Here is a 27,184-nt window from a genome sequence, read left to right as displayed (position 1 = left end):
GAACAAGTAAGGGGGAGTAAATGACTACAGAATTTTCAGTTAGGTTGAACTATCCCTTTAATTTGCATAAAAAGTCCTCCAGGCACGTGCACACATTGGGCTGAACCTGTGCAGTGCACATGCCCTTTTTAGTCTTGGTTAGAAAGTGCCCTTCCAAAATGACTTACAGTACTATGAGTTTCTTCTGTTTTTTACAAAAGAAGACATTTTGGAAAATGCTGGAAACCTGTAACTATTGACTTCCATTGTATTTGTTTTCCTACTATGGACATCAGTGGTTACAGGTTCTCAGATTTCTTTAAAGTATCTTCTTTAGTGTTCAACAGAAGAAGAAAAAAACTCATAGGTTTGGAAGCACTTGAGTAAATAGTTTAGGGAGAACTCTCTCTTTAATTGAGTAAGGAGTCATTTAGAAAAGTCACAGAAATGATTATCAGAGCTTCAGTTTGATTCACATGGTTTTATTGAATTATTAACAACATATAAAAGCAATTCATTACAAAACAATTATGAACACTTAATTATAAAACAATCCCTTTCCCTTGTGACAGAACACCAGATTCATTGATGAGGTAGAAAATAGTTGAGCAGATCTTTGATGACACTTTAGAGGAGAAAACTGTGACAGCACTGGACTTCCTAATGGAGTTTTAGCATTAATTCAGTTCAATTCATCTTCATTTCTACAGCGCTTTTACAATGTGGATCGTGTCAAAGCAGCTTAACATAGAAGTAAATTGAAACTGTGTCAGTCCAGTTTTCAGAGTTGAAGTTCAGTTCAGTTCAGATCAGTGTGGTTTAATTGTCACCGCTGAAAGTCCAAACACTAAAGAGCAAATCCATCGATGCGCAGCTCCACAAGTCCCAAACCAAGCAAGCCAGCGGCGACAGTGGCGAGGAACAAAACTTCACCAATTGACTAAAGTGAAGGAAAAAAACCTCGAGAGAAACCAGGCTCAGTTGGGCACGACCATTTCTCCTCTGGCCAAACGTCTTGTGCAGAGCTGCAGTCCAGGCACCATTAATTACCATTATTGTCATTAATTACTCGCCTCATGTCCTTAGTTCAAATTCATGTTTACTTCATATTGAAAACACAAATAAAAACTTTTTCGATGAAATCTGAGAGCTCTCTGACCCTCAAACCGCACGTTCATAAGAGCACAGTGCACTGTACAGTATGTGTGTAGCACTGCTGACGTTTAACCCAGAGGCCTGCGCGACTTCCTCTCATTTAAACAAAGCGTGGGCACATCCGAGGAAAACATCAGCAGTGCGACACACATACAGCGCAGGACAGAGCTCTCATGGTTTGATGAAGTTTTCTGGGATTTAAACATTTCTTCATTCTTGTGGTTTATGGAGGATCAGAGAGTTCTCGCAGTTCATCTCAAATATTTTCACTTTTTTTCTGAAGATGAAGAAAGGTGTCAGGGGTTTGGAGCTACAGCTGTCATTTTTAAGTGAAACTTCTTTCATGCAGAAAGAAAACACAAAAATAATAAAACAGAAATACGACTTCAGAAGTTCTGTCCTGCACTGTATGTGTGTCACACTGCTGATGTTTAACCCAGAGGCCTGCGCGACTTCCTCTCATTTAAACAAAGCGTGGGCACATCTGAGGTAAACGTCAGCAGTGCGACACACATACAGTGCAGGACAGAGCTCTCTTTAACACACGTCATGAACTGACACTGAAGAAAAGTAAGGTCTTAGGGGTTTGGAATGACATGAGGGAGTAATTAATAACTTTAACAGTCTTGTGAATGTCTGGAAATGGTGCTCTCCTCCTCCTCACTTCTTTAGTTTTTTCTAAAAATTAAGAAAAACAATCAGAAATAAGACAAAGTTGTTTAAACAGTAATATGAAAGGCTGTCAAATAAAACTCTGTGTGTTCCTCTACCTCCTCTTGTATAACTGCTTCACAGGATTTGGGGTCGTTGGATTGAACCAGCAGTGCTCTTCTACCTGGTGTAACTGTAGCCGTTTAGCTGGATTACGGATCAAACACTGGGAAATCAGGTCCACGCATGCTGAAAAGTGTCACAGAGAGTGTGAAATATGTCTGCATACTCAACATTTATGAACGTCTTTAAATCTTACAACATCAAATGTTACAAAACATCCACAATTAAGTGACTTTAATATCTACAGGTCCTGTAAGCATTATATTTAATCCATTTGACTTATGACTGACATGTTTGATTCTGTCACTGAGGCTGAGATTGTTTAGAGCTGTCTGCTTACCTGTGGATAACCTGGGGTGTATCTGAATTGCGCCAAACATTATTGACTGTCTGTTATTGAAGGCCAGTCGTCCATGCATTATTTCATACAGCATAATGCCTATTGTCCAGACGTATGCCGGGTTAGCATGGAATACACGACACCTCAAAGCCTCAGGTGGCATGCCATGTCCAGCTCCTGTAAGAGAGACATTTCCAGAATTCAGTCATTTCATGAGACAATACTGTGAGCAAAGAAACTAATACAAAATGCCAACTCACCTCGATAGTCACTTTTGTTGAAAGGCTTTTGGGTAATTGGCTGAGCACATCCAAAGTCGATCAATTTGAGCTCTAATCGGGGTAGAGTCACCAGGATGTTCGCTGTGTGTATATCCCCATGGAAAACTCCACGCTCAGTGCAGAACATTATAGCTCGGATCAACTGACGCATTAACTGGCGTGCTTGGTTTTCCTCAATGTCCGCTGTGTCTTTGATGTACTGAAGCAAGGTCTGGCATGACCCTGCGTACTCCAGAATGAGAACAAAGTTGTCCTCAATCTCAAGCCAGTTGTGTAATCTGATGATGTTTGGACATCGGGGAGCTTTCATCAACCTAAGCATCATTGCCACTTCTGCAAGCACAGGTGTGGAATGACCATCCTAGAAAGAAAACAGATTTCAAAGACATTAACAAAGCAGAATGGCACAAAGTACAGTAACACATACTTTACTATGTGAATAATCACTAAGCTTCATGTTCTGACACATTTTTGCTTGCATTTGAGCATTCAGTCATGCAGTTTAAGCTAAAAGAGGACTCTACATGTGTGTGTTCTGTCCGTCTCTGAGGCTGAGCAGATGCACACAACAGCACAAGAGCTCTTTAGCACTTCTGAATGACTCGTATACACTCGAATAAATCAAGCACATCCCATGCTGCAAAAGTCCCGCTACTTGATTTCCCTGATTTCCAGCTTTGTGTAGAAATGAATGCAGACTGCTTTACTAGGGGCCGGGATATGAATCAATGATCATTTTAACCTCCATTAATGTTAAATTAATTTTAATTAAATCTACAGCCCGACATTCATCTGTTCAAAACTTGTCTCTGGGTTTATTTCTTCTGCTGAACACAAAAGAAGATATTTTGAAGAATGTTGAAAACCAGTAAGCATTGACCTCAAAAGTATTTTCTTTTCCTACAATAGAAGTCAATGGCTACCTGTTTCCAACATATCTGCTTTTGAGTTCAGTTTAATGTGGTCCAGACAGGTACGGGAGAAGTGAAGGATGAGTAAACGCTCAGCACATTTTCACTGTTGTGTGAATTAATCAACTTACAACGTCCAGATAACGGTCCTGTTGACTCTTCACCATGCACTTCAGGGCAACCTGCGGAAAAACAACAACAAATTAAATTAAAGCCAACAAATTATTTATATTTATTAATCAGGAGGAAAATGTTGACTGAATTTTAAAAAAAGTAGTTCTCTACCTTTACTCTTTTACTGCGTTTGTGAGATGCCACATACACCTGGCCAAAAGCTCCTTCTCCAATCATGTCTCCGACTTCAAACTGAGTCAGATCGAGTCCTGAAAAACAGAAAAAAGCAAGGAGATTTACTTGGATTGTCTGGTATGAAGCGGATCAAATATATGACTCCTGTCCTTTAAATCAGGACCTAATGAAATGATCTAAAAGCAGTAACTTCTATCAGAAATGCAGGAGTAAATTGATTAATAATCTATATTAATTATAAATTACAGAATGATGACTTACCAGGAGTGAGCCCAGAAGCCTCCTCAGGACCCTGGCCTGGCAGACATACTGACTCAAGGTCTGGCTCTGACTCTGGCTCAGGCTGTGGCGTAAAATGCAGGAAAGGGAGCTTTGCAGCCTTCCATGCTCTCTTAAAGAAAGCAGAGACTCTTTTCCCTTTCCTTCCTTTCTTGGGGTTTTCTAAAATGAAGAAAACAAACAGAAACATCTTCATGAACAAAGCTGCAGCTACAGTGCTCATAACATTCATATATGCCAGGGGTGGCCAACCCTGTTCCTGGAGAGCCACCTTCCTGCAGATTTCAGTTGCTCCCCATATTAAACACACCTGAACCAATTAATTAGGACCTGAACACCTCGTGATAATTACAGGCAGGTGTGTTTGGTGGCTCTCCAGGAACAGGGTTGGTCACCCCTGATATATGCTGTACATTTATCCATTTCTCAGTGAATATGGGTAATATACAGTAATATATATTGATGCATTTGAACAAAACTGATTTAGTAAACAGATTTATTTATTTAAATAATATTTTAGTCACAGAACATTTTTAGAAATGGAAAGATATTAGAATATATAATATTGTAAAGCATCCTATAGAACATATGAATTTAAATGAGAGATTTGAGGTGGTGTACTCATATATGTTTAGCACTGTAATAATTAATACACAACCAACAGTACAACAAATGACACTGTCTGATTTAGAAACTAAAAACAACAAAGAGTAAAAATAACAGATGGCAAAATAAAATGAACCAAATTCAGGATGACTCACCATCAGTCCCATCAATTTTAGAGGGGTCTTGAACAGACGGAGGCGACTCAGGACTGACCGAATCTGCATCCGTCATTTTCTTAATATTGGAGGGGCCCGGAACACTCAAGGGCTGAGGATCTTCACAGACCTGGACTGGCGGACGCATCTGCTCAGGGTCAACATGATCTGCGATGGTCGTTGACTGGATCCTGGATGGTCCTGGAACAGCCAACGACTCGAGACTGTCGCAGACCTGGACTGGCGGACGCATCTGCTCAGTGTCAACATGACCTGTGAGGGCCGCTGAGGACTCAGGACGGGCCCGATCTGCATTCGGCACATCAGCTGTTTGCTTGATCCTGGAGGGGCCCGGAACACTCAAGGGCTGAGGATCTTCACAGACCTGGACTGGCGGACGCATCTGCTCAGGGTCAACATGATCTGCGATGGTCGTTGGCTTGATCCTGGATGGTCCTGGAACAGCCAACGACTCGAGACTGTCGCAGACCTGGACTGGCGGACGCATCTGCTTAGTGTCAACATGACCTGTGAGGGCCGTTGAGGACTCAGGACGGGCCCGATCTGCATTCGGCACATCTGCTGTTTGCTTGATCCTGGAGGGGCCCGGAACACTCAACGGCTGAGGTTCTTCACAGACCTGGCCTGGCAGCAACACCGGCTCAGGGTCTGCATGTGCTGCGACGGTCCTGGAGGGACCTGGAACAGGCAGGTGCTCGAAATAGTCGTTATCTGACTGTGGTTCAAAGGGAACCACTCGGCTCTGGTCACAGCTAAGGAAAGGGCGCTTTGCAGCCTTCCATACTCTCTTAAAGAAAGCAGAGACTTTTTTCCCTTTCCTCCTTTTCTCTGGGTTTTCTGAAGTAAAGGAAATGAACAGGGAAATATTAGAAAACTCTTTAACCACAAGTTTAAAATAGACAAACTGCTGAAAATTAGACATATAAAAGACAATCACACAAAAGAAACATCAACAATAAATGTACAATTATAATAGAAAATGTTTGACAACTACAATAACTACGTGGAATTGCGAATCATTTCTATGATGTAAAATGACAAATACAACCTAACAAATAGTCGGTAAGTCATCCATTTTAGACATTAGGAAAAATCCTAGAAGCAACTGTTTTACAAAAATAAACATTTCACTTCTGCTCATACGAAATGCAAACTATTATAATAACTCATTTTTTGATTTTTCAAAGTTCTGAGTTATAGAATATTTTATTATAGTTATAGTTTGAGCTATTAACAATCACCATCACAATGTTTAATCAAATTTATAAAGCCTTTTATTTTTTTGTCAGTGGCTGCCACATCTACATCGACATTCTTCAATCAAGCACCACTTCTCCACCACAAAACAATTATAAAAACAAAATCCATATTTTTGCAGCTTTCCATTAGCAATCGTCAAACTCAAAGTGAACAATTTCTCACGCTCTGGATCTTCAGTTAAGAAATCTGTGAGTAAATTATAACTTAAAACATTTAGCAATCAGTCTTAGAATTCCAAATGAAGAGAAGTCTTGCTCCAGAACCTCAGTTACAGAAACAGAGCTATACACATTTATTATTATGGAGGAAAAGTTGGGTTTATGTTTGTTAATTTAACTGTCTCCATGTTGTTTACCATGCTAATTTGAACATTGGGTGTGAAATAGCATGTAAGTAAGACTTCAAATCAACGTTACAACTAATTAATTGACAGTAAACAATGTTGTAGAATGATAGTAATTTGGCTGTTAATATGATTTTCCCATTTAGAATTTGAAACAATATTTCTGTTATTATATTTTTAAGAAGAAAGTCAGAATGTGTGAATATAAAACCAACTTTCCCTCAATTGTATTAATTTTTCCCTGCTTAAACAAATAAAAGCCTTAAATATAATATTCTCACTCAGTTTGCTCAAATATAACAAATATTCCTCCACACCATCAAAAACTAAGAAAATTACTGCGTAGGTCTACACATAGAGTTTAAATTAAAGTAATATTAGAATGTTTTTTTATCAGTAACGTTAGCGAGGCACAATTTCTGTTGAGTGGAAAGGAGAAACTTTAAAGCCAGAATGTCAATACATAAAATGACAGCAGGCCTCAATCACAAAGTCAGAAAATATACAATATACACGAAACCATTACAATCACGAGAGGTTGAATATTTGCCTCTTAAGTCGGTAAGCTTCGTTATATGGCGATAAATTATTATTTTTATAGTTTTTTATTGAATAATAGGTGGGAATACACCGTTTTTGTAAACTCTCATCTCACCTGTTGGGCTTCTCGTCGTGGTACAAGGTGTAGGAGAAGCCATCGTGTCACTCTGATGATTATTGTTGACAAAGTCAGTCGTGATCTTTTTAACTCGATGAAAAAACACAGTTGACTTATTATTTTCCATTTGAGACGCAAAACAAGTCGCTAAAGTCATTAAATCACTGTTCACTGTACTCGTTCGTTTTTCACTCTGAGGAATTCTGTCGGCTATGACGTAACGGCCTTCTCCTCGTTCTATTTATTCGTCATGAGATTGCTTCTTCCAGACACTTACAACTTCAAGATATTATTTGTTACTATGAAGGTAAAACTGATATATCAGAGAACCACATTAATAACTTTTTTATTTTGTATGGAAAATATTTTATTCACAAACAAAAATTCTCCAATTCGCAGCCTTCTTTTTCACATTTTTTAATTGAAATTGATCTTTTTATTAGCTAAATCTCTTAGACTAGTTAATAACAAGAAAAGTGATATATTCTTGGATTATTATGATAAATATTTTTGAAATTTTGAGTTATGTATCTGTTTAAATAAATGTTTTCTCTCTTTTGTTTCTCTTTTAATTAAATTAATTATATACATATATATATATATATATATATATATATATATATATATATATATATATATATATATATATATATATATATATATATATATATATGTTTATATTATTTATCCTGATCTGTTATTATCATTGTTTTTTGTGCAAAATTGGATTTTGTATCTTTGTTATTGAAGTCAGTAAAAAATAAAAAAATAAATAAAACAAATTTGTCATCAGTGAGGTGATATTTTACTAAAGCATATAAACATGTATTAAAGTTGTTTATCACAGTCAATAAGTGGACATTAGTGTTTTAAACATAAAAGATTGAATAAGAAATATGAAGGGTTGGGCTAAAATAGTCCATAAATCATCAGTCCACAAGAGAAAGAAAAAATGTATTATGATTTATTGGACAAATAACAAACTGTTATTATATATCTGAATAATAATAACATCTGAATAATAAATCATCTGAATAATAATAATTAGAATAATGTCCTTCCCTTTTTATGCTTCTCTTGTAAATTAGTAAAATTCTTCATTGACATATAATATAATCGCTAAAATATTATTATTATCAGTGGATTTTACTTATTATATAAAATTCTATTTAAAACGTATAGATTTATGGAGGCTTTTGGTGCTGGACACTTTTTTGTTTCTCGTTTTGTTAAACAATTCACGTCAGGGTTAAAAAGTAGTACCAAAATGAAAAGTCAAATCCGGTCCACTTAAACCTGAACGACTTTATGACGTTGTAGTCACCTGTAAACCATAATTAATACATTATTTGAGGATGCAATAGTGTTACAATTAAGCAAACTATTTATTGTGCATATAGTAACAGATTTACATCACTGTTAAACAGACACATCTAATAAGAATAAATAAAAAACAACAACATAGAAATATGGACAACACAAGTGAAATTTTATTTTAGAGTCTTTATTTCTACTATCCTCCAGCTCTTCCTGGAAGGTGCTCGCTGTGTTCCTCCATTGCTGCATCTTTTTCTGTGCCTGTAGCATCTGGACTCCATCACTTCACAGCATCTGAGGGAGGAGAATTTGATCCTTTGTATGATCCTAACAACTAAAAACTTACAACAGACCAAGACTTTTTGTCATGTTTCATGAATGCACAGTAATGTGCAGAGCAGGGCTGTGGACAGGGGGGTGGCCTGGTGGCTAGAGCCACTCCCCCTCTGCCCTCATTGGCAGAGGTGCCCCTTTCAGCCTGTAAATAAATAACATTTTTCTGTTGTTGGAACACTTTGTTGACAAAAAAAATTCTCAAAAAACAATGCCTTTACAAAAAAGAAGACAGAGACAGAGAGAGAAAGAACGAAGGAGGGCTGATAAAGCTAGTTCAACACTGAAAACATGGATTCAAAGCTCCAGCAGGTAAATCATTATACAGTATAAAACATTTAGCTGTGTTTATCTAATTAAGTAAGCCTATATTTTCCATTATAATCACTATAATCCAGGCTACAGCAAATCATTTTATTAAAACCATGTCAATAGTAGGCCTATAAATAGTAAAAAAAAAAATTCAATATTAATATTCTAAAAGTTAATATAAATTTATGGTGTATAATATTAAATTAAATGTATAATATTTATTTTTCCATTGAAGATGAGGAAGAAGCAGGTTCAAAAAGTGAGGGAGAGACCACTGAGCATGAGCTAAAATCAGTCAGGTAAGACTGTTAATCTGGAAGGGATATGCTAGAGTGTCATATAAGATAGATGGACATTTAAATAATTTAAATATTGTAAATGCTTTGTTATTCATTCTAAGATGAAACTGCCTCAGAGTCAACTCAGCAAAGTAAAGGTGATGGAGACAGAAAATGTTCAGATTGCCCATCCAACAGTAAATAGTTTCTGTTATTATCCGCAATGTGTAAAGGTGAATCACATGTAAGATGAGCTTATTAAGATCTTTCAGGACAAAAAAAAGTTTTGTTGTTAAAGGTACAGGTAAATATAAAAATGTAAAATGGTAAATAGTTCTTAAATTATTACAGTGTACTGTTTTTTCTTTTAATTGTACTTTTACAACAAATAGAAAATTTGTATAAGCAAGAACCCACCCACTTAGTGCCCCTTTTTTTGGTTTAGGCCCCTGCCCCTCAAAATGTCTGTGCACGGCCCTGAAGTCCTCAGATATATCACATATAAGAATGCATTCAAGCAAGGGTTCGTTCAAAAATATATAAACATTCGACAATATAAATGCATGAAAATATTTAGCTACCAACACTAATTATTTGACGTATTGTATGAAGGTTTTTCTACCATAAAATGTTTTTTTTAACTCCCATGAAACCATACACGCAAACATTCACAGTCAGGCTGCATTGTTGTGGAATCAGATCTCGCCGGGTGTTGTTTCCTGTCGGCCCGTTATACTGTGACGCCTCACATTCCACACCGACTGAGGGAATAAGCGTCGGTCTGAAACGGGAAAATTGCGGTTTTTGTCAAAGGTAAGCTGTGAAATTATGCGTTTATTTCATTAAGTGTCTGCAAACATGTTTTAATACAAGTTTGCGTTTTTAGAATCTGCACAGGCGCCATCATGAAATGATTCCCGCTTCAGACTATTGATGAGGTGAGGAGAACTTGCAGCTGCTCTAGAAACGGGGAAAGTTGTTTATTTCATGAGCGCGGGACCACTTCATCTTTGTTTACAGAAAGCTGGAGATATTAGTCATGAATGAGCTGTTGTGGGGATTATTATTGGGTAGACTTGTTCTTTCGTTGGTTTCTTCATCAGACATGTCCCTTTAAACGTGAGGAATGCCTCCTTCCACGTTTTTTGTACAGGTCATGCCCATTAAATCAGTAAGCAGCCTCTTATAGAAAGACGATTATTTATCTCAACTCCAAACACACGCATTTTTAATGCGTAGCAAAAACATTGCAGAATACATTGTTTTTAGTTTTTTTTATCATAAAAACGTTTAGTTACAGTGTAAAAATGCTGGGTTCCTCACAATTTCATTATGTTGTTCCAACACAATTATTGAGGTAAAGTTGGTTTTACATTCGCACATTCGTTCAGTGACAACATGAGCCGCTCTCTATTTTTACCATAGTACTTTAAATAATCGGCCTGAAATCACATGTAACTGTGACTTCAAAATAGTGCTAATGTTGTTTTGAAGTCACTATTTAGTAACGTTATTTGCAAAAAAATACTTTTCTGAAATTATATCATCAAGTAGAAAGTCTGAATGTGCGAATATAAAACCAACTTTACCTCAGTACACAAATTAAGTTAACTTAATCCTTTTTACAAATTTAAGTGGACTGAATCTAAAACATCAAGTTGTCTAAAAAAGAACTTAAGAATTGTGTCGCTTCAACTCATTAAATAAGCAGTTTGAACAAGTAGCAGTTATTTTTTTCAGTGTATATAATATAGTATAGGATGATATAATAGAATATTTTTTTTCAATGAAGGCACTGTTCAAACCCAGTGGTGGAAAGAGTACTGAAAATCATGCTTAAGTAAAACTACCATTAATTGCCTAAAAATGTAGAGCAAGTACAGTAAAAGCACCTGTTGTAAATATTACTCAAAGTATGAGTAAAACGTAGCCCTTTCAAAAGTACTTAAGAGTAGTGAGTATTACGCTGTAAAAAGTTGATGCATTTACATGTAATTTGTAAATGTGTGTAAACGTAATATTCTGTTGTGCATTTAGTTATTGTACAGCAGGCACACAACGTCATAAGATGTTAATATGAGGTTAGATTGAGAATGTGATGTCAGGTGATTAAAATGCAATGTCTAGACAGCGTCTGCATACAACCTTATTTTGATCACCAATACCAACAGCAAATGATGTTGATATTTGGTTGATTTTAGATCTTGGACCAAGAACCAATGTCATATTGACGTCAAATACTGACATTTATTTGTCAGATCTGGCAACCAAAATCCAACATCTGATAGACGTCATAGTGGTAACATCCACACAACATCAAGCTGTAACTTCATTAGACATTGATATTTGCTTGATTTAAGTTTGGAGATTGACATCAGACTGATGTTGAGTTCTGACGTCAAACGGATTTTCATTTAGAAACAAAACGTAACATCGCCATTACATCAGGGTACAGAGTCAATCTGATGTCATGTTGAAGTCTTGTGCCTGCTCGGTGTTTAGGGCAATTTCGGTCATCATACAGTCAACAGCCGTCATCTTCTCATCAGTGCCATGCATCTAAACAGTCTCTGGGTCAATGCGTTTAATTTTTTTTGGATATCTTCTTGAACACTTTTAATGCTTCCAAACAGTTTGCTGCGATTATAAAGCGCCCATGTCTTGACAGTACCTTAATATCTGTGAAGTTAGTCTGACATGGTATATATAATTGTTTTACATTTTATTTTATATTTGGTGTTTTGAAGAATGTTGGAAATCCATTGTCTGATTCAAGAACTTTCACTGTATGGTCAATTTCAGTTAAATGAAAACTGAAAATCTGAAGTGTTACTAATAATGAAATATTATTAATTATAATGTTATGTTATTAATAAAATATGATAACTGCTGATGTCTATAAGGATACTCCATACAAGCTCATACACATACAGAAAGACAATTGTGGTTTGTAATTCTGCCAAAACGGTCAAAATGTATCCAGTCAGATAGTCCGATATCATTCCTTAGAGTTGAGGTCAAAACAATATCTCACAAAAACTACTTTCATAACATTACTCTTTTTGATTTTTAATCAAAAATTTTAATACATTTTCTTTGTTAATAGGTATCCTAAAGGCTGTCCATCTTTAGTCTTTACAGCTGCGCAATTGTCGGCTTGGCAGCAATTCTGTGCAATAAATTCACCCCCCATCTACACACAATGGAAGTGGAGGATCCCTTATCGGCTAAATTCAGAACTCTGATCGAAAGACTGATGGTGGCGACGACTTCAGAGATAGTCAAAATATTCAGTAAAGTTCTGCTGGAGACGAGAGTGGAGATCACCCGGAGCTGGAAGGAGATCGACTTGCTGAAGCAACATTTGGAGAAATGTGAGCAGGAAAAGAGAGAGGCCATCATCAGGGCTCAGAGGAGTGATTTTAAAAGAGAAGACGATGAGATGGAGGTGTCGCAGTTTAAGCAGAGCTACAACTCGGACAAACCACGGGCTTCGGTGAGTGTAGTCCAGTACAAGTTTTGCTCTAAATCCACATTTACAGTGTTTGTCATCTTTTTTTCAATTTTATTCATTGTATCATTTTGATTTAAATTATTGTTTATTGGTTGGTCTTTGTGGCCCATTTGTTATTTTTTTTGTGTAGTGGAGAAAAATTGTTAAAGAAATGGATTCCGTGATGTTCAGAATGCATCACTGTTTTCTCTTGAATTGATTGTTGAGCTTAGTTTTTATCAGCAGATGGCGCTCTAGGCTAGTTTAGCCATAGACACAAATGTTCAATAAAATAGCTCAGAAAATCGATTCAAAAGAGAATAGCAGTGATTTTGAAAATCTCAGAATTGATTTCTTGAAAATATTTTCAAAACAGCTCTACCCCCTATCATCTCTTTTAATATTATTTTATGTAGAATAATTTGTGCATGCTTGTTAATATTAATAGTTACCACCTTGTTTGTGTTTGCAGGGTTCTAAAGCAAGAACAGGAAAGGTCTCTAAGGACAGATGTGTCAGTGTGGGGAAAACTAAAGTGACGGCGCAGTCAAGCAAACCAGGTGCCATTTTTATTAATGAAGCAAAAGCTATAATAGTAAATCACAGAAATATCAGATTACATAATATATTTGTGAATGACTTTATGTACAGCGATGAGCCAAAAACATTTTTGTTAATCGCAGGTAAATTATTATTTATTGATCATCCATACAGTTCTTGATAGATTAGATGGTAAGCAAATAATCACATTTTTGTATTCAGTGTTTTGGATGCAGGGGAAACAGGCAGGGATAAAGATATAAGTAAGTGTGACAAAGTTCACATTGTTAAAACAATATAACTGGGTCTAAAGCTGGAATTATACTTTCACCTGGTGCCACATCGCGCACCTCCGCTGACTGCGTGCACACCTCGTGAAACGGACAAAGCTTTTATACTTATGTTTGCTGTTGTGATATCCTTTAAAATGATGACAGGGGGCGGTCAAAAGAAACCCACCGTAAAATCAGACGGATAAACAGAGAAGTAGGAAGTTTCTGAAACATCAATATTATTAAATATTTTAAAACTAATTATTTTCATTATTTTTATAAATTATTTTAATAATTATAAGGATTTTTAGAACCATTTAAGATTTTTTTTAATCAAATTTTGATGCGTCACTTGCTTTTGTTCATATTTCAGACAGTTTTACCTTTTAAAGTTATTAAAAATATTAATGACAAGAAAACATGAGTTGCTCTGCAAATATTTTTTTATTATGGCAAAATCCACTTACCAAAATTACAGATGTTTTTTTTAGATTTAGCCCGCTCCACAGTTCACACATTACTGTGTCAATAGGTTTAAATATACCTTCCCAGTTATCAAAGAAATAATTCTGTGACTTCATTATAGTTTTGTAGCTATTAAATTGTTTTACATTTAAAAATATATAAATATAAATCTGTGTTAAACCCATGACTGGTGGAAAAAACATGTGTAATTGTGTACCTGGGTCTCCACTTTTGCCATGACCTCTTTTAGCTTTAACAAACTTAACCCTCAGGTTTTCCAAACCTTTTAACAAAATCTTTCACCTTTCCCATGGATGTTGCATATTCTAGCCAAGAATTATTTATCATTAGGTTTTCTACATTATCACAGATCATTAAGATGTCTGTACAGTGGCACTGTTTCAGACAAAATCTCTTCAAAGTGTTTCATATTCAACTCGCATCAAACGCGGCACCGAGTGCACTGTTTGCTCATCTAAAAAAAAAAAAACATGCGCACCGCTAGCTGAAATCATGGCGCACGCACCCAAAGCAAACCTCCGCAAGCTCTGCGAAGACGCCACATTCGCCATGTGCAAACAAGCGGACACGTCAAGTGTAAACCAGGCTTAACGTTTCTCCGAACCTGCAAAGCTTGTGGGTTGCTCTCTGTCAGAAGTGGTAAAATATTACCAACAACGGTTTGAGGCAAACTTTGTTTTAGGTGCCCAAATCTTATTTGGTCCAGTAGGGAGGAATTTGTCTCACAATATGCATCACATTCTGCTGAGAATGAGGTTGCAGACCAATCAGATTTTCTGTGATGACCCCTGTCCACCATCCTGCAATAGGCATGTGAGTGTTAAAGTGATGCGCTGTTCAGTAAGCGCTTTTGCTCAGCACAGAGGAGATTTCTTTGGTTATACAGTCGTTTGGGATGCAGTGACACGAAGTCAAATATTTCGCCAAACCGATCAGTCATTTTTGACGCTCATAAACAATCATAAAGTCCTCGTGCTACTGGTCTTAGGTGGTTTGCTGAAGGTACAGCTGTCATTCAGTGAGGGGTTTGCGTCTTTAATAACCTACGAGAGTTTGTTCATTGAACAGTAAAGCCTGATTTATACTTCTGCGTCAGGTGACCGTCGTAACCCTCGGCGCATGCAACGTGCGTGGCTATGCATTTATACTTCTGCGCGCTGTCTCTGTCGGTCTGCATTAACACTTCCGAAACGCTAGTTGGCAGTGAGGTGTAAATGTTCCTCTGTGTCGAGTTTCTTCGCTGCTTTATTGCTTTTCCTGAGCACTTCCGGGATGTACAAGTGGCTCAAACTCGCTCATTTTGAGGCAGGAACCGGCAGACGTGCAACAACTTTAACTATGAGGTAAACACAAAACAACACTTTCCATCCGGAGCTCCTCCACGGGACTTCACACTTGTAAACAATCGCTAGCGCCATTCGCGCGGCTCTCGGTCCCGCCCAGACTCGTTAGCGCTACCAAGCCGACCAATCACAGAGCTTACGCGTCGTTGCGACGTGTAGTTACATTTTTTGAGAGGTGCACGTCAGTGACGGCCACAGCGAAGGGCTATACGTCAGCGCCGTAGCATACGCTGGCGTTTGACGCAGAAGTATAAATCAGCCTTTAGAATGATTAAAAAATCCATATGAAACAATCCCGTAAAAGTCACGTCTCGGCTTCAGTTTCGGGCTCAGGAGCGCTTTGCACTCACATTGTAAGTGAACTGCTCTCTGGCACACCTCTTCCAACCGGGCCAGGGTTGGCCAATTGATTCGTGCCTAAGCCCGATTCAGAGCATTCACACTTCTCAAACGATCTGGGAAACGGGCCTGGGCATGGTTCGGATAGCGCAGCGTGAGGAGGCCCTTACACTTGTAATACAATGCCTCACTTGCTGCTTATCGCTGTCACACAATCCTAATTTGCACTTTTGTTTTGGGTAGGTTCATCAGGTAAGAAAGTTAAAACCCAGAAGACTAACAGCCCAAAGACCAAATGCACAGAATTTGTGGCAAGACGGAAAGTAGGTCGTCCCCCAAAAAAACAGAAATCCATGTCAATATCAAGCCATACCATACCTATAACTGTTGATGATGATGATGATGATGATGATGATGAAGCATCTGCCAGTGTGGACTTTCAAACAACTAGCCCAAAAGTAAAGGAGATGAAGAAAGAAAATGTCACCTCAACTCCGACGCACCCAAATGATGCTAATGTTTCCCGTGGTCTTCGAGACCGACAGCACCTCGGCATGCAGAGACACTGTTTGTGTTGTTCATCGGACGAGTGCAACAAGCAGTCTAGCCCTTCCAAAGCCCAGCACCAGGTCCCTACCGTCTATATCTGCCGAAAATGTGAGAGAAGATTCAAAACTGACCTCCAATTCAAGAGTCACAAGTGCTCCATGCCTCAGAATTGCGACAAGTGTGGGCAGGTGTTCAATACTCTTCAGGGTCTTTTCACACACCGTCAGGAGGTTCAGCCTCCGTTGAGCTGCAGTCAATGTGAGGAAAAGTTTGCTACTCTATGTGCCTGGGCCGTGCACAAAAAAATCCACACCAACCTTATCATTCCCAAGGAAATCAAGTCGAAGAGGTTTGAGGTTCGTCTTGAAAGAATCTCAGACTCCCAGCTGGAGGCTGCTTTGTGCTCGAGTGGCTCTTACTTGCAAAATAACTCTTCAAAACAGAATAGTGACGTGCAAAATGTGAATGCAACAGAAACAAACAATGGATCTGCTTGTGAACGTGGTGCAGAATCCACAATGGAGAATTTACCTGATTCCAGCATGACACAACTTTCATCTCAAAGTTCAGCTGAAAGCCTGTTGGATTCCAGTGGCGGACAGTCAAGTGTCAGGAAAGTGTATGCTGTCATGTCAAGCACCTCTTGCCAAATTCAGATTAGTAAAGATGCAAGTGGATCAGAGCCATCAACTGCGTGTGAAAATGAGAAGGTAACAGATGATGAAAAACTTCCCAGTGATGAGTCCGGACTCTATACTCCACCAAGAAAGAGGAGAATGGCAGGTAATTTTACAAAAAATAAATCATGTTGTTTGAAAACAGAAAGTGGCTTGATTGAATGTATTAAGTGTTCTGCAATGTAACTCTCAATTTTTTGCTTTAGAGTGTTCCCATGATGCATACAATGGCGTGTTTCCTGTTGAAAATATTCTGAGATGGAGAAACAATAAGGTAAGAGGTGATCACTCATAAAGAATTTTGAAAAGAAAAGTGTCATCATTCTGTAACACTCTTTACTCTCATTTTAAAAGGGAAAAAATGAAGTTCGAGTCAAATGGTTGCCCTGCACATTGTGGTAAGTTTTCCATTATTTCATGTTTTATAGACTATAACTTTGTGTCATCTTGAAATGTACAGCAAGTTGTATTCCAAAGCAGCTAATGTAATTCATTAAACACCAGGCCAGCAAAATGTGACAGACGTTTAAGTAGTTGTCACCCCATTTTCCAAATGCCACTTCTGTCTTTGTGAAACAAAACAAAAAAGGTAACTCTGTGTATATTTACCTTGCATGGATAAAAACTATTGATTGTAAAATGTGTATTTTTCAAATTAACCAATTTAAATGTATAACAAATATTGTTATTAGGCTATGTGGACAATTAAGGGCTTATTATTATTATTATTATTATTATTATTATTATTATTATTATTATTATTATTATTATTATTGTTATTATTATTGTTATTATTATTCGGTTTATTTATACATTTTGGTCCCATTTTTTATTAAGTGGGCTTAACTACTAAGTACTTGCATAAAAAAATAAGTACAATGTACTTATGTTTATAATGTGTTGCACAAAACCTATGGAATACTTATGGTACTGTTTGGGTGGGATTCGGTAAGGTTAGAGACTGGTTTGGTGGTATGGGCAGGTTTAAGGATTGCGTCAACAAAGTAATTATAAATGTATTAACAGAATTAATTACAGAAATACAGATAATTTTTAAATGTTAGTACAAAATTTATGTACATATGTGCATTGTACTAAATTTTTATTTAAATGTTAATTTTACATTAGCTGTCATACCAGTGACGTGCACCTGAAATTGTATAAGTACTAGGGATGTAACGGTATTGTAAATACCGTCATACCGCAATATTAATTTTTTTCGATATTACCGAAGTCGCATGACTCGGTAAAACTATAGGTCTTCTGAGAAAATTTGCTCAGGCGAATAAAGCGAATGGGAGGTAGCTTAAACTACATTTCCCATAAGCCCAGGCGTGGCCATAATCCTTTGCGGTCTGTTGTCGCTACAGATCCAGTAATGCGGAAATGAAGTGTGCTGCTAGTAGCGGAGATGAAAAAAAGATGGAAATGATCGAACCTAAAGCGGGTGTTGTCGCCGCGCACGTACTGAATAGCAGTGTTGTCGCGCGCGTTCTGATCAGCTGTGTTGTCTCGCGCGTATTGTAAAGCGCCGAGGGGGGGGGGGGTTGAGCGCGCATACTCAAAAAGCGGTGTTGTCTACTGAAGGGCTGGACGGAGGTTGTGTCGCGTCGTGGGGGCACTTTTGATCGATTTGGAAGGGCATTTTCTATCCAAGACTAAAAAGGGCATGTGCACTGCACAGGCTGAGCCCTATGTGTGCACGTGCCTGCAAGTTGGAGAATACGACTAATAGCAGTCATGGGGACTGCAGAAACACAGCACACTGTTCAGATTGATGCAGACATTGACTTGTACCGCAAAGAGACCTCTATCTCACTCATGGTTTGTCTTCTCAAGTGGGGGAAAGACAATGCACAACGTTACCCACTGCTGTCAACATGGGCCAAGTCATATCTCTGTCCCAGAATCCTCAGTCCCAAATGAGAGGGTTTTTTTCTGTTGCAGGGGACATTGTAAATACCCAGAGATACCAGCTTTTACCAGATTATAGTTATATGATAATTTTCCTTTAAACCCATCTCTATCTAAGTGAGTGAGTGATTAAATGTTGAATGTGATGAGTTTTCAACAATACTAAATTGAAACTTTATTTTTTTACATGGTTTAATAATTTTTTGTTATTAAAATTGAAGTTCCTGTTTCAACGCTTACAGATAGATGACTAATTTGTATGTCTTTGACACTTTTGGCACTTTTTTGGAGTATTTTCAAAAGTTTTGTTTTTCCTGTAAATGATTCAATAAATACCGTACCGTGACATTCATACCGAGGTATTACCGTACCGTGAAATTCTGATACCGTTACATCCCTAATAAGTACAATGAAAAATATCTAAATGTAATTTTTATTTATTTATTTATTTATTTTAGGCAGATTTTGCGATTTAGATTTGATTTGCAATTTAATTTTGTAGTCAAGCTTCAGCTCAATATTCTGTATCTCAGCTTCTTACTGCTAAAATGTAGTAAGTGCTAGTTAAAAAAAGGACCTAAAAAGATATTAACTAACTCCAACTTTTATTCAAATTTGTTTATAAATATTCAGAAGTCAAACACAAATTTTTCTCTAGAGCAGCAAACAGTAGTGAGTTAAGGCATTATGTAGGGATGCACAATATAAATGACGTTATTGTACAGAACTGCCTGCATCACGCATGTGGACGGAACATGTTCAGACTTGTCCAGTGCACTATAATGGAGCTTTCTTCACATTGTTAATTCCTTCAAAGTCTGTCCTTTCTTTGTGTGGTGTTGCTGAGCATTAATAACTCAGTAAGTAACCATATTCCTTATCATTGTTGATATGTTTGATAGCGTGTCATTGTGTATTTTGGTTTAAATCACCTCAGGAAAAATATTACCTGTGTAAACATCACACGTGCACATGTGCTAAACAACTCCTTGGGTTGTTTTTAATCTAGTATGATTATTTGTTATTATCGGAGCGTTGTGTTGCATGTGTTGTTGATGTAACATTGTATTCCGTTTGGTCGCCATATTTATAATGATTATAACGAGTGCTTGTGATGGCTATTACCACCGTGCACACACATAGTAAGCCGACAGAGCCTTTACAGCAGCACGGGAGAGGTGCGCCAGTCACTGAATCCAGCATAGGGGTTCTCAACTCACCTACATCACATTCTGTTTTTATATTATGCACTGTGTTTGTCCTAAAGTCATCTGTGCTCAATGCTCTGGTGTTGTATCAAAATCTGACTTTCAAGGACTAGAACGAACATAGAAGCGTTGTCTGATTGACACACAGCACCCACATGTGTTCAAAAGAATCTAAAACACCAAATGCGATAAATTTATGCAGCCTTTCCTAAAGTAATACATTCTGTATTTAGCTTTTCGATTGTACGGCGGTTCTGAACTGTCAAAACACCTCTTAAAACGTTTTTTTAGACATTGTATATTTGTTGATATGTACATTACTGTAACAAGTTTTATTTAAGAAAATTTGAGCTTGTTTCAGTTCTTAGTTTTTTCGTTTTTATTTAATCTAAAAGATGTTGATTAAACTTGCTTGTTTAATGAGAGTCATTTTGTTATTTCCAATTATTTTATACAACAGTCAAGTTGCATGTTTATTTGCTATGAAGAAAAAGGAAATAATTTATTTTTGGCATGCTGTAAAATCCTGAATATAGGTCAATATAATCACCTTGAAATTTTTTAATTGTATATACATTTTTTTGCTTTGTGTAGGCTATTCCATTTATAAAATCAGTTCAAATTTTTATAAAGTTTTAAAAATAAAATCAGCTGTTCACTGTATAAAAATATTGCATTTTGAAATATTTATAATTATCGGCTATAGTATATCGGCTATCATCCTCCAAATCCAAAGATTTGCTGGTTATCATTATCAGCCAAAAAAAGGCGTTATGGTGGCAGCAACACAAAACCTAATTATTCATTCATTCATTCATTTTCCTTCGGCTTAGTACCTGATTTATCAGGGGTCACCACAGCATAATGAACCACCAACTATTCCAGCATATGTTTTATGCAGCGGATGCCCTTCCACCCACAACTCGGTACTGGGAAACACCCATACACTCTCACATTTACACTCATACACTACGACCAATTTAGTTCATACAATTCACCTATAGCCCATGTGTTTGGACTGTGGGGGAAACCGGAGCATCTGGAGGAAACCCACGCCCAACACAGGGAAAACAGGAAAACTCCACAAAGAAATGCCAACTGGCCCAGTCTGGGATCAAACCAACAACCTTTTTGCTGTGAGGCGACAGTGCTAACCACTGAGCCACTGTTGCAAACTTAATTATTTAAACATTTATTTAGGTGGCAGCAGGTTTGAACATTTCTTATTTTCTGCCATTTAATTTTTCATGTTTGTATTTTATTTACTTTTCTCAGTGGGGCAAAGTTTCAGAACACGTGGGAACCAGCAGAAAGCTTTCCAGGCTATTTGGATGACAAAAACGAAGAGCCAAAGAAAAACTAGAAGGATCAAAAACATGATATAAAATTGACTGTGCTTTTATAAACGTTGATCTGAATGTATGCTTTCCAGTGAAGTTAATTTAATGTGTTTTGCTGAACTTTTTCCTGTAAAATACTGTGCTTGTGACGTTCCATACAGTTACCCTGGATCGATTAGTAGTGATGTTAAACGAGTAACATTTAATATCTGATCTTAAGTGCCTGAGATCAAAAGCTTTGTTGTATAGCTTGCCATAACGCGTATTAATTTAGCTCATGACTTCAGATGTATTTGAATGTTGATTTTATATTTGCCTCTCTGCTGTCCTTGGTTAAGCTGATTGCCCATTTTAGGTGTTGCACATTGTTATAGATGTTTGTGGACAGACTTATATTAATGGAATTATAATGTCATTATTTGATTCAGATGTTTAGGACTGATGTCCTCAAAGCTATAGTTCACCCAAAAATTAAAATCTGTCATTTACTTTGTGTACAACAGTAGAAATACACTCATAAAGGTTTATAACCACTTGAGGGGCGAGTGCATTTTAATTTTTGTGTGAACTTTCTCTGTAACACTAATAGTATAGTATGCTTTATTCTGTCCTGTTAATGCCACTGCCTGCTTTTGGCTTCTAATTGGTTTACTAAAGTGGAACATTGGTGCCATTTGTTCATACGGTTATGCAGTTTACTAATAAACTACATTGTGTTGTTCATACAGTTGTTGCAGGCAATAATGAAGTGGTACGTGTAATTAAGCACACACAAAACTTGAATAAACCATTCTCAAACCTGCAGGTCTTTGAAACTTCATTCTCATCCATGACATTTTACTATTTTCTTTCTGATATACGCTCATCTGCCACTTTATTAGGTGCACTTGTCCAACTGCTCGTTCACACAAATTTCTAATCAGCCAATTACATGGCTGCAACTCAATGCATTTAGACGTGTGGACATGGTCAAGATGATCCGCTGCCACACCGGTTGCCTATTCTGTCAGCTAAGAACAGGAAAGCGAGGCTACAATTCGCACAGGCTCACCAAAATTGGACAATAGAAGACTGGAGAAATGTTGCCTGGTCTGATGAGTCCTGATTTCTGCTGCAACATTCAGATGGTAGGGTCAGAATTTGGCATCAACAACATAAAAGCATGGATCCATTCTGCCTTGTATCAACGGTTCAGGCTGAGGGTGTAACGTTGTGGGAGATATTTTCAGAAAACTGAAACAAGCTTAAAGATTTTCAAAAGGAAACTAGTTAAAAACTAACAAACATGAAAGAACTGAAAACTAGGAGAGTACATTTGAAAACAGTTTTAGTAGCCACATTTAAGAGGTACCTCTGCATCAGTAAATGTAATGGTGAAATATAGTGTCAGTGGAAAAAATGTTTAGGTGTCTTTTTTGTGTTTGTCTGAAGTCCAGTAATGTGTGTAGGTTGTGGCTTTTATATCAAAACTGTTATAGAAGGTGAGAAAACCTACTTCCTTCATGCTAAAGAGCATTTAATCAGAACAGAGTTTGGTGTCTAAATTGTCTGACATCGAATTCAGTCAGAAACAAAACTAATCCCAGTTCAGCAACTAACATTAAAAGGAAGAATGATGACAAAAGGTAGCTACATAATGTAATTGACATGACTGAGGTATGACTGCTTTAATTAAAAAAAAAAAATCACAATTTTGTTAACAATGACTTGTTCACTCTCTAGTTTACTTTAAACTGGAAAGTACTGATTGATTGACAATTTCAGACACCATACCAAAAACACAACAAATGGAAACAAAACCAACAAAGTGGTAGTGGGCTGAGCGTGTGGTTTTACTTCCTTTGACAGGAAATCTTGTAGTCTTTTAGAAAACAGACACTGGACTATGACATCAACAAGGATGTTATCATGCTTAACCTCTCTAACAGGTGAGTTTTAAAACTACTGCAAATCTGTTTCTAATAAAAAAAAAGATTAAAAGTTTCTTCTCTTTCAGTTCTCGTCATTTTGCCCTTGAGGCAATTGGAGGCAGCACAGTTGAAGGAGGTTAAACTTGGTGAACGTGTGGAGTTAACGTGTAACCGCTCTTTCTACAATGAAGTCCACTGGCTGAAGATGAGTGAGGGCCGCCCTGTGGCTCTAATGGTTACAAGTCTGAAATATAATGGACAGTTGGCTGTTGTTTGGAATTACAATGAAACTCAATTTGAGGGATTTATGGAAAACCAGATGACTGGATTGAGAATTCTTAATGTGTCCAATCGTGATCTTGTAGCGTACTACTGTGCAACGATATATCAAAAACACATGGATTTTGATGAAGGAGTCCAACTTTACAGTAAGTGTGGCCATTTTATTTCGTAATAAGTGTTGAGAAAAAAAAAAAGATACCACTTAAAAATTCATCTGGTTTCTCTGGGTATGCTTAATTTATTAGTGTGTGTGTGTGTGTGTGTGTATGTTTGAGTAAAATGATAATAGTAATTTTATTCTACCAAAATCAGATAACATTTGATTCCAATTTTAAGTTATTAATATATTCATTTTGAGGATTTTATTTAAAAATTTGGATGAAATGTTATTTGATCTTTATAGAACAAAAACATATTAACATTTTACTCGCACATAATAAACACATACATAATATAGTAAATGAATAAACAGAAACCAAATAGATTTAAACATTGGTATTTTGTTGTGTAAAAAATTATAAATGTGGCACTTTTTTGTTATATTGAATAAATGTCATTTTATGCTCTTTATGACTTTTTATTTTTTAAATATATAAGAAATCTCATCAGAAAGTATTTTATTTTTGGTCTGTTTTAGCAAACCAGCTCCTTACAAAAAGACCTTCTGATCAAGTGCAAGGTAAGAAAATTTCCCACTCTGCATTTAACACCCATTTATGGCCTTACTTGCATCTCTGCTTTTGATGTGAAAGTATTATTTTAGGAACACACTCTCTGATCTGAACTTTACTTCTGTTTCCTGTAAATCAGGCGGTGAAGGATTGTCTATGCATTATCAAGTATTTGCAGCAACTCTGTGTTTTGGCCTGCTGGGAATGTCACTGGCTGTTTCTCTGGTGCACATGAAGACGAGCAAAGGCAAAGACAACATTGAGGAATTAACGATGTGACAGGAAGTTTTATGAGTATAATGAGGAGGATTTTATGGTTTTACTTAAAATAATTTCAAATAATCAAAATAAAATAACCCTTGTGATTTAACTTTTGACACATTTATCTAAATGGTTGTTTTTTTTTCAAGTAAAACTGCCCCAATTCCATGATTAATGTATGCTTGAAAAACAAACTTATTAGTTCACCCAAAAATGAAGAATTCTTTTATTAATTACTAGTTATTTATTCAAATTCCATGAGACCTCTGTTAATCTTGACATCCAGGGCCCGGTTTTTCAAAAGGTTTAATCCGGATCAAATTGATCTGGATTTAGTAATCCTGTTTTTGCGATCCGTGATCATGTAATCCAGCTTATTTTTTGAGCCAGTTTTTTAAAGCAACATCGGATTGGATCAATCTGATCCGAATAGGAACTTTTCAGGATCACTAAATCTGGATTACCAGTGCTCAATCACAATGTATAGATAGGCCTATGTAAAGAGCAACAAATATAATAGCCAGTGTGGGGTCAATATAACTTTATTTTTATTTGAAATGAAAACAAAGAAAATGTAATAAATAATAAAATAATAATAATAATAATAATAATAAATAATAAAAACAAGAAAAAACCCATCCCATCCTCTTCCAGCAGTCCGCTCATCTGAGACCTACAACACTATACATTTGAGGTTTTTATAATAAGTTTCAAATATAGATGTAAATAAAAAAAAGACTTAATGTCAAAAACTCCTCAATAATTTCAGACTTCCTCATCTGATGTGGAGAGAGCAGCTTGTCTGAGCGCAGCCTTTAGGAGGCAGATCTCAAGTCATTGGCCTTGGTTTGCTGCAGTTTGGTCAGAGTCAGTTCCTCTGCCAGATGAAGCTGTGCTTCTGCTCTTTCAGTCTCTTTTTGCAATTATTGAAAAAGATTTCTAAAATCAGGGATTGCCATTCTTTGCATTTTTTTTTGGTTATTCTGTAATTATTGCATGCATCACTAATAAATATTCTAAAAACAAAAATATTTTCCATTGTGATGAATATCAATTATTGAGAGAATAAAATGTATTGTTTTTGGTCAATTTTTGGAGGATTATTTTATGAGGCCAAGCTATTTCTACTTTGCTGTAGGCCTATACTGAAAGGCTGAAAACGTTAAAGCCAATAATCACTGTAGCCTGACAGATGAACAAATAAAATTAAAACCTTATGAATAAATAGTATATCTCGTAAGATACTGCATGATCCAAAAGTAGTATTATTTAATAAAATTTTTAAGTTTTCATTACATTTTGGTCATGAAATCCACACTAAATCCACCCTTCTGATGGGATAAGTTTAATCCAGGTTTTTTGGATCAAAGTGATCCAAATCCTACAAAAAAAGGTCTGAAAAACCCAAAGTAAAGGTTTGATCCGGATCAAAACCAAGTTTAGATTACCTGATCTAATCCGATTAGGTAATCAGTTTTTTCTTTTGAAAAACCCATTTTCAAGATTTGATCCAATCCCTTATCCAAAATCCTAGTGGATTACTTTAAAAAAAAAAAAAAACGGGCCCTGGAGCGCTCTCATCTTTCATAGACAGCAATGATCCCGGACCCATACATACAAAGTCCAGAAAAACAACCAAAAACATTGTCCAAACAGTCCATGCGACTGCAGTGGTTCAACTGTAATCTTACAAAGCTCCCTGAACACTTTTTTTTTGTGTGCCAAAAAAAACCTTTAAAAATTAAACTACTTTAGCCAATGTCTTCCGTATCTGTGGTCTTATTCATAAACCTTTGCTTAGAAACGTAGAAGCACCTAAAACATTTCAATTTATTTATTGATATTTATGAAGAATCTAACTAGGGATCCGAGAATACTTGTAGCAAACTTGTGTGTGTTGATTTCTATTAATTTTCCATAAATTTTTGTTACCTGTTAATTTCCCTTTGCTGCTGCTTGTGGTATAATTACACTTGTTAGATTTATCATGGTCAGACTAAGTTTGAACTATACTGAATTCAACTAAAATTATTCCATAAACTAGTCTTTATCATCATTACTTGATAGTCTTCTGCTTCTGCTCCTCTCCGGCTTTCTCTGTCAACTCCTATATTGATAGGAGACTGTCAATTTAGTTGAATACTGGTTAGCAGGTTTGGGTATTGGGTGGTTCCGCTGGATTGTTGTCTGGATACCCAGAGAAACATGCATTTTCTGACAGGATCAAGAGTCCGTGGCTAGATCTAATTTATCTGGCATGGATCGTATGATCTAACATGCCTGATCAAATGCATTCAATCATATAAGTGCTTGCTTAAAGCAATCTAATCTAATGTTATACGTTTTCATCTCGCTGAGTGGTCAAAAGTACAAAACATTTTGAGCCCTCGTTAGATTTATATTTAGCTTCATTGACTTGTAACTTGATTGATGAAAATTGATTTTATTACCAATAAAATATAGGCTTGCACAGTTGTAAAGACACAAAAATCAAACACTTTTCCTTTGATATTATAGAAACACATGATAAAGGTCCTGATATTTAGGCTATTAATTTCAAGGGAGGTCAGATGATTACTTTTACACCA

General features: G+C 36.6%; 2 protein-coding genes across 4 annotated transcripts; one reads left to right on the top strand and one right to left on the bottom strand.

Annotated features, from left to right (window-relative positions):
• Window positions 1-445: 445 nt before the first annotated feature.
• On the bottom strand, window positions 446-7,332 carry LOC103909073 (uncharacterized). Of its 2 annotated transcripts, XM_021475891.3 has the most exons (9): window positions 7,069-7,332; window positions 4,790-5,647; window positions 4,011-4,190; window positions 3,726-3,823; window positions 3,572-3,622; window positions 2,509-2,890; window positions 2,249-2,425; window positions 1,905-2,034; window positions 446-1,812 (listed from the first exon to the last, which is right to left on the bottom strand). In XM_021475891.3, exons 1-9 carry the CDS (start codon window positions 7,226-7,228, stop codon window positions 1,803-1,805), a joined length of 2,046 nt encoding a protein of 681 aa, XP_021331566.2. In that variant the 5' UTR covers window positions 7,229-7,332; the 3' UTR covers window positions 446-1,802. The 2 variants fall into 2 exon arrangements, 1 of the variants encoding a protein (XP_021331566.2); XR_012407591.1 differs by lacking the exons at window positions 446-1,812; window positions 1,905-2,034; window positions 2,249-2,425; ... (1 more) ...; window positions 3,572-3,622; window positions 3,726-3,823 and having other exon boundaries at window positions 4,183-4,281; window positions 4,424-5,647; window positions 7,069-7,303.
• A 2,645-nt stretch (window positions 7,333-9,977) lies between these two features.
• zgc:66472 lies at window positions 9,978-22,276 on the top strand. Of its 2 annotated transcripts, NM_199812.2 has the most exons (8): window positions 9,978-10,124; window positions 10,198-10,249; window positions 12,418-12,807; window positions 13,277-13,364; window positions 16,028-17,116; window positions 17,217-17,284; window positions 17,365-17,408; window positions 21,408-22,276. In NM_199812.2, the coding sequence occupies exons 3-8, from the start codon at window positions 12,514-12,516 to the stop codon at window positions 21,493-21,495; spliced, it is 1,671 nt and encodes a 556-aa protein (NP_956106.2). In that variant the 5' UTR covers window positions 9,978-10,124; window positions 10,198-10,249; window positions 12,418-12,513; the 3' UTR covers window positions 21,496-22,276. The 2 variants fall into 2 exon arrangements, with proteins under 2 accessions (NP_956106.2, XP_005160119.1); XM_005160062.6 differs by lacking the exon at window positions 10,198-10,249 and having other exon boundaries at window positions 10,036-10,124.
• The last annotated feature ends 4,908 nt before the right edge of the window (window positions 22,277-27,184 follow it).

This window comes from Danio rerio, chromosome 1 (assembly GCF_049306965.1).
Source record: "Danio rerio strain Tuebingen ecotype United States chromosome 1, GRCz12tu, whole genome shotgun sequence".
NCBI classification, from domain to species: Eukaryota; Metazoa; Chordata; class Actinopteri; order Cypriniformes; family Danionidae; genus Danio; species Danio rerio.
This window is presented reverse-complemented; position numbering and strand designations above follow the sequence as displayed.

Excerpts from the sequence above, each read along its gene's own strand:
- LOC103909073 (XM_021475891.3), bottom strand. The coding sequence starts at position 7,228 with ATGACTTTAGCGACTTGTTTTGCGTCTCAAATGGAAAATAATAAGTCA. Across the intron at positions 3,824-4,010 it reads GGCTTCTGGGCTCACTCCTG|GACTCGATCTGACTCAGTTT; the intron begins GTAAGTCATCAT and ends TCTGTTTTTCAG. Across the intron at positions 2,891-3,571 it reads AGGACCGTTATCTGGACGTT|GATGGTCATTCCACACCTGT; the intron begins GTAAGTTGATTA and ends TTTTCTTTCTAG.
- zgc:66472 (NM_199812.2), top strand. The coding sequence starts at position 12,514 with ATGGAAGTGGAGGATCCCTTATCGGCTAAATTCAGAACTCTGATCGAA. Across the intron at positions 12,808-13,276 it reads CGGACAAACCACGGGCTTCG|GGTTCTAAAGCAAGAACAGG; the intron begins GTGAGTGTAGTC and ends TTGTGTTTGCAG. Across the intron at positions 17,117-17,216 it reads AAGAAAGAGGAGAATGGCAG|AGTGTTCCCATGATGCATAC; the intron begins GTAATTTTACAA and ends TTTTTGCTTTAG.